We start from the raw sequence: 7,307 nt of genomic DNA on the forward strand, positions 1-7,307 counted from the left end.
AGCGAGTCATTTTTGGGAAGTGACGGCAGGACGGGGAATCCAGAGCACGCGGCTCCCGCCGCTGCCAGCCCTGCTGTCGCCTTCGGGGAAGCATGCAGCCCCCCCACTCCCACCGTAGCCACCGGGTGAAGGCCACGGGCAGCGCAACCTCCGAGCCGGGGCTGAGGCCATGACCGTGGCCAGGACGGCTGTCGAGGAGCGTGGCCATGCAGGCGTCGCCGCAGCGTGGCCGTGGTGGCAGCGGTGCGTGTGACCAGGATGCTGAGAAGCCACCTCTCCCTGCCCGGCCACCCACCGCACTGGAAAGGAGAACCCAGGGAAAGTCTCCAGAGTGGGCAGGGGGGGCTGGAACTTCCCAGGGGATCGCGTGGGGACTCCTTCGAGGGAACTGAGCCGGAGGCGGGTGACGGGCCAGAGGCATAGCCAGGCCTCCAGCGCTTTTGCCCCTTCCCGTTTCTGGGTTGACGTATTTGTGGGGACTCCATGCCGAGGCCAGGGCCTGCGGGCAGCCATGAGGGGCTCTCCAGGGCCGCAGCCCTGACTTGTCGTTGAGAAAATGAAGCGAAACCTCCAAGTTCTGCTTCAGGAATGAGGTGGCGGGGCCAGCACAAATGTTTTCCTCTCCATGGCCCACAGCTGGCTCCTGCCACTGCCTGCACCCCCTTCACCCCGGGAAGGTGCCGGCAGGGCAGCGGCTCGGTGGGGCTGGCAGGGAGAGGGCAGGAGCCCCCATCCCACCTCCAGCAAGACATCCACACCCAGCCACCGCCACCCCGCAGGGTCCTCCAGCCCCAGCGACCCCGCCGAGACCCCCGGGGAGGCGGGTGTCCCAGGAGGGATGGCTGGCGGGGAGCTGCCCCGCGGGGTCCGTCCCCCCCGCGGCCCCGCTCTCGCCCCCCGGGCTCGGCCCCGCACGGGGAAGCCCCGGGGGCGGTAGCGGGCGGCCCAACGCCCCCTTCCTGGGCGGGAACGGGCCGAAGCAGTTATAGAGCGGGCGGCTCCGGTGGCGGGGCACGGCGACATGAAGAGACTCGGGCTGTTGGGGCTCCTCGGTGCGGTGTTGCTGAGCGTGAGTGGGGCTGGGGCCGGGGCCGGGACTGGGGCGGCTCTCTCCTTTCCTCCCTCCCTTGGGACAGAGCCTCCGGGCTTTCCGGGAAAGGGCACGGTCCGGCCGCTCTGGCCCGTCCCCTTAGCGCAGCTCGGGCGGCGGCGGCGGAGGAAGCCCCGATCGCGCCGCCGCCCCGCGCAGCCTGAGCCAACCGGGTCCGGGACGCCACCCCACCGGCGAACCGGACCGTAGACGTGGGGAGACGGAGAGGGAGGGCAGGTCTGTGCCTGCAGTCTCTCAGCCCCACGTCTCGCTTTCACTTTCCACTCGGGGGAGCGGGGCGCGGCGGGGTCCGCAGCCCAGCCCGGGCACGGGGCGCGGGTCCCCGCCGGCAGGGACGGGCAGCGTCGAGCCCTGCGGCTCCGCAGCCCTGGGCACAGCCTGGGCCCTCGGCTGGGGTCCCCCCAGTCCGGGGCATGGGGTGGGCGCTGGGAGGTGGTGGGGGTGTAGGGACAGGCCCTTACACTTCCCATTCTTGCCCAGTGTCAGACGTATGTGATGACGTGACCAGTTCCCTTCGGCTGGGTCAGGCGTCCCTGGGTCGGGCTTTTGGGTGCCTTACAGCCCCATGGCTGCCCTGTCAAGCCAGGGCTGCCCGAGGGGCCCCACGGGGGTCTGCTACTTGATGTACTTGCCTGGGGCTTTCCCGTCCCCCAGGGCTAGTGCATCAGCCTTGGGAAGGAGCTGGGCATGGGAGACTCGGGAACCCCCTGCCCAGGACCACAGTGCAGTTGGCAGGAGCATGGGGTGATGCGAGATCAGAATCTGTTAGGAAATGTGGGGCCACCCTAGCGGAATCACTGCCACCCCACTTCAAAGAGAGCACTGATGGCATCAGGCAGCGCAGGCCGCTGTGCTGCGGTCTGTGGTTAGCACAGGCATGGGAAGAGCGGTGCAAGGAAGCCCTTGCCTCGGGACGTGGGTTAGGGGACAGGTTAGCACACGTGTGCTTGCAGAAGCGAGGCGGTGCCGGAGCACTGTGGAGCGGCATGAATCCACAGGTCTTGTTTCTTCCAGTGCTGGGAACCTGGTGATGCCATAAGGTGCTTTGATAAGCAGTATGAACACAAGGGCAAGTGCTGCAACCGGTGTCAGCCAGGTATGGAGACCCCTTCCCCTTCCTGTGCCAGGGCCCACTGCCTGGCCACAGCGGAGCAAGCCCAGCTCCGTTTGGCTGAGCCACACCCCACCCTCTTGCCAGCAGTGCTGACAGCTTCACTTTCTGTGTCACCTCAGTGCTAGAGCAACTGGGGACCTCATGGGTGCCTTGGGAGATCCCCCGGATCTCACCAAATCTGCCACAGTTCTCTTGGGACTATCTGTGCTCCTGCAGCTGCAGGACCCCACGGCATGGGCAGCTTGTGGGGAGAGTGCTGTCACTGGTGCTACCAGACAGTGATGGCATTTGCCAGCTCCTGCTGCTGCTCCTGGATTGTTTCCCAGTCCTTGGAGTGCTGGAGGCAGTGAACACCCAATGCTGTCTCCCCTGCTCCTGCTCTCCTGCCCCAGCACCCTCACCCGGCCCCGTCCAGCATGTGTAGCCACCGGAGTGGCATCAGGCTACCAAGATGCTGCTTGGTAGCAGCCCTGGCATCCACAGCTGCCAGTGCTCTCCTGTTCTGCTGGCAGAGCTGCTGCCTGGAGAGGGGGAAAGCCCCCGCGCCCCTTCCTCAACAGCCTCTATTACAGGAGAAAAGCTGGTCTCTGAATGCAGTGACACAGAATATTCTGAATGCACCCGCTGTGAGAGTGGACACTATCAGCAGAGCTGGACCAAGGAGAGGCACTGTGCCCCCCATGATATCTGTGAAGACAGTAAGTGCTCCCTGTACCCACTGACCCCAGCCTGCGGGGCCTGGAGGGGCTGGTGTCTCACCTCACCCATGTTCTCTTTGCCCAGACGCTGGCCTCATCGTGAAGACGCAAGGAAACGCAACGCACAACACGGTGTGCCAGTGCCGGGATGGCATGCACTGCTCTGACACCAGCTGCCAGACCTGCGTGGAGAACCAGCCCTGCCAGCGCGGCTTCGGCTTCGTGGCAGGTGAGTCCGTCCAGCTCCTCCCTCTCAGTGGGACCAATCGACCTCAGGCCCTTCAGGGAAAGGGGGACTCCCCCAGCAAGGTGCCTCTAGCAGGGCTTCGGGAGAGCCGTGTCTGCTGCTGCGCCCTGGCGGCATTGCCATGGGGAAGGCTGCTCGCCTGACCCTCCACAGCCCGTACTGACCTTCCTGCAACCTCTGCTTCTCTCCAGCCAAGGCTGTGGCCCAGATGTCATCCCCCTGTGAGCCCTGTGCAGAAGGCACCTTCTCCAACGTCTCTTCTAAAACTGAGCCGTGCCATCCCTGGACAAGGTATTGTCCAAGTGCTGACCACATCCTTCACCCATCCCCAGCTGTGCCCAGTCCCTGTGAGCACACCCTCTGCTGCCAGCCGCCTTGGGGACCAGGCAGCTGGGGTGGTCTCTGAGGGACACAGCATCAGGCTAGCGCAGGGCAGGACTGAGAGGAGCGGAACTATGAGGGTGGTGAGGTCCAGGGTGGTGTGTGTGGTTGAGCAAGAGGCAGACATCCAGGCCCTTGAGACTGTCCCTCAGCATGTGCACAGAACACTGGCCCCTTCAGGGATGTTCCCGCTGTTGTCTGCACTGGGGAGAAAGGGATAAGGGGCTATGGGGACCCACCCATGCCCTGACCAGGCTCTCCCTCCCAGCACACTCCTTGGATGTAGTCATCAGCCAAGGCACCAGCCCCCTCCATAGAGAGTCTGGCTTTGAGAATGCCATGGGCTGGCAGGTCATCCCTGTCTTTAGAAAGCTGCTTGAGGGTTAATTGCACTCCCTGGTAGAAACGTGAGCCTTATTTCCAGGCTGAATTAGTCTCGCTTCAGCTGCCAGCCATTGGATTTCACTTTGCTTTTATCTGTGCCCAGAAATTACCTCCCCACGGAGCCACTTGTAGCTTGTCATCGAGTCATCTCTGAGCTGTTCTGCAATAGCTGCAGTGCCCAAGCCCCAGGGTCTCCCTGACTGGGCAGGTCTCAAGTGTCTTCTCCCTCCTGCACCTTGTCCCCATCTTCAGCAGTTTCAGCAACTCCAGACCAGGACCCCGGGGTTGGGCTGTGCTTTGTACCTATTGTCCCTCTCACGTAGCACAGGCCCCGGTGTCAGTTGGGGCCCCCAGCCACTCGCTCCCCCCGCCCCAGAGCCCAGCCAGCTCAGCGCAGGTCGCTTCCTGGTGCAGCTCTGGTGGCTTCCCAGCCCCGGCCATTCCTCCTCAGGGGCTTTCCGTGTGCTGGGGCTGCTGCTGTGGTTACACGGTCTTGTTCTTTCCCGCAGCTGCGAGGAGAAGGGGCTGGTGGTGAAGGTGAAAGGGACGAACACCTCGGATGTGATCTGTGGTAAGTGCCCGGTGCGCAGGGCTGGGCTGGTGCAGAGCAGAGATCTCCTGGTGCTCCGGCTCCTGCAGCACTCGGGGGAGCTGGCCTGGCCCCTGGGTGTTTTCGGGAGACGAGTACTGTACTACTGGCACGATGCCTTCCTGCTCCTCTCTGTCCCCATGAGGGATCCCTGTGAGACCAGGCCTGGAGCAGAGGCAGATCGGGGACCTTGGCGTCATGGTGGGAGTGTCACAAGGGTGCCTCACTGACCCCATCTCCCTCCACAGAGTCGGGCAAGCGCTCCTCGCTGTCGGTGCTGATCCCCATCACAGCTGCAGTCGTCACCTGCCTCGTGGGCGTCTGCATCTACTGCCTGGTCCACATAGGTAAGGGGCTGGGACACGAGAAGCGATGTCTTGGCCGGAGGGGCTGTACAGGGCTGAGGAGCCGAGCAGGGAGGACGGTGGCAGCCCTTCTGGGGACACCACCAGGGCATGGCTCCCCGAGCCCATCACCTTGCTGGGTCAGTAGGCTCTGTCCCTGTGAGCAAGCATGTTTGCACTGCCACAGCCCAAGCTGAGCCAGCTCTTGGAGGAAAGCACCGGTGCCCTGTGGGTCCAGCTTGGCTCCCCGGCTGTGACACCCAAGCATCTCTAAGCCTGGAAACAGCAGCAGGCCCAATGGGAGCTGCAGGACCTGCAGTGCAGCAGCACCAGCCCCGGCTCTAACCCCTGAAAGCTCACTGTAGGGTAGGAGCACTCCCCTGACTCTTGCCTTCTCTCTTCTTTCCATCCAGATCCCAGGCGACGGGTGCAGAAGCAGGTGAGTCTGCCCAGAGCCCTCCTCCAGCAGTGGGTTTGGGTCCCTCCTGGGCACAGCCTGGGATGTGCCAGCAGCAGAGAGCAGGGGCTGTGGCTCTGCAGGGCAGGAGGGGTGGGGGCTGTCCTAGGGCTGCCCGGCTGGGACACAACAAGGGCTGGGGCAACCCTGGGATGCTGCTGGCAAATGCTGAGACAGGAGGGGACCCGCACAGGGTGAGGTCCTGCCCTGCATGGGAGCGTAGCAGGAGCCTGTGGAAAGACGTGGCTGCAGAGATGGGTGATGTAGCTGCCTGCCCCTGACTCTGCCCCTCTGCAGATAGAAGAGGGAAGAGGGAAGCCCATAGAGACCCAGCAGCCCACAGAGGATGGAGAGGACATGCCACATGTGCAGGAGACCCTGCTCAAGGGCCAGCCCGTGGCCCAGGAGGATGGCAAGGAGAGCCGCATGTCCGAGCAGGAGAGGCTGTGAGGACACCACCTCCAACAGGAGCACAGACTGGGACCAGCACTGTCTCCTCTGTCCCCTCTCCAGCTGGGGAGAAATATCTAGCATCTGGCCTGGCTGAAAACGAATGTGATGCTGCAGTGGACCATGGCACAACCACCCCCGTAGGGATACCACAGGTCTGGCTGCCTCCCCAGGGCTGCCATGGTGGACCAAAGCTCAGCTGCCTATGTGGGGACACGAGCAGAGCCTGGTCCCACTGCCCCCCCTGGGGTGCTGGGGCAGGGCACAGCGTGGCTGCTCCAGTGCTGAGCCCCTGGCAGAGCCTGGCGCAGCCACCGGCCCGGGGGTTGTTGTGGCAGAGCAGGGCACGGCTGCTCACGTGGAGACCCCCCGGCAGAGCTCGGTCTGCCTGACGGCTGGGGATGCCGTGGTGGACAGTGTGGGCTGCTGATGTGGGACCACCATGGCAGAGCTCAGCTCAGCCACCCAGCCAGGGAGGCCGCGGTAGCACCCAGCTGGGCCACCAGCACAATGACCCCATGCTGGAGCTGGGTCCAGGGGGTGATGGAGGCCGGGTGGCTGCGGGTAGTGTGGCAGCCTGGGCCGGGGCAACAGCCCCCTTGTCTCCCCCGCCACCGGGCACAGCCGGGCTCCGTGGGGACAAGTAAAAGCAGGACTCGCTGCCCCGGCAGTGCCTGCAGCACTCTTCTATGGGGTGGGGTGGGGGGACAGGGACCGGCAGGGCCGAGACGCCCGGACACCGACGCATAGCTACCGGGAGATGGTGCTGCGGGACCGGCGCGGGGTGGGACCGTCCGCGTCCGGTTAACGGCGGAGCGCGGCCCCGCCCCGCCTAGGGAGGGGGGGGGGGGGGGATGTGTGTGTGTCCGGGAGCTCCGCGGCCGCGCACCCTCGGCCGGTGGGCATGGTGGGATGTTCTCCGCCGAGCTCGGGGGACCATCCCGCACACCCACCCCCCGCACCGAGGGCAGGCGTGGGCGCAGCCCGGCCCCGCTGCCTGCAGCCACCCCGCGGGGGGAGCTGGCGGCCGCCGCCACGGCGGGAACGGCCAGACTTGGTTATTCTCCACCGCACTGCTGATTAAAAGCTGTAATTAAAACTTTAATTCGTCTCCCCGTGTGCGTGAGCAGCGCGGCCTGCCCGCCCCTCCTCGGGTCCCTGCGCTTCACTGGCTGCTGGCACCGATGCTCCTGGGAGGGATGCTCTGGGGATGGGTGCTCCCAGGGCAGATGCTCCCACCGGAGATGGGAAGGGAAAGAGACACCATCAGCTGTGCTTCATCCCTGCCGTGGCCTCAGACCTTCCCTACACAGTCCCCCCACCCTCCAGCGCACCGTAAGCCTGGGTGTGCCCCGCCAACATCTACAGCCGGCGTCCCCCAAAGCTGCCGGGCAGCGTGACAACTCCTACCCACTGATCCCTACCTGTGAGGAGCAAGCACACGGGCTTCTGTCCAACACATCCCCACCGCCCGTGCCCTGACCACAACCCTGCATCACAGGGGCCAGGCAGGTTCAGCACACCTTGCCTTG

At 64.9% G+C, this 7,307-nt stretch overlaps 1 protein-coding gene across 1 annotated transcript; it reads left to right on the forward strand.

Annotated features, from left to right (window-relative positions):
- The first annotated feature begins 958 nt into the window (after positions 1-958).
- CD40 (CD40 molecule) lies at positions 959-6,877 on the forward strand. Its single transcript, XM_074157401.1, has 9 exons — positions 959-1,069; positions 2,126-2,207; positions 2,798-2,923; positions 3,009-3,152; positions 3,362-3,461; positions 4,445-4,506; positions 4,773-4,871; positions 5,282-5,307; positions 5,623-6,877. The coding sequence occupies exons 1-9, from the start codon at positions 1,022-1,024 to the stop codon at positions 5,773-5,775; spliced, it is 840 nt and encodes a 279-aa protein (XP_074013502.1). The 5' UTR covers positions 959-1,021; the 3' UTR covers positions 5,776-6,877.
- The last annotated feature ends 430 nt before the right edge of the window (positions 6,878-7,307 follow it).

This window comes from Numenius arquata, chromosome 12 (genome assembly GCF_964106895.1).
Source record: "Numenius arquata chromosome 12, bNumArq3.hap1.1, whole genome shotgun sequence".
NCBI lineage: Eukaryota > Metazoa > Chordata > Aves > Charadriiformes > Scolopacidae > Numenius > Numenius arquata.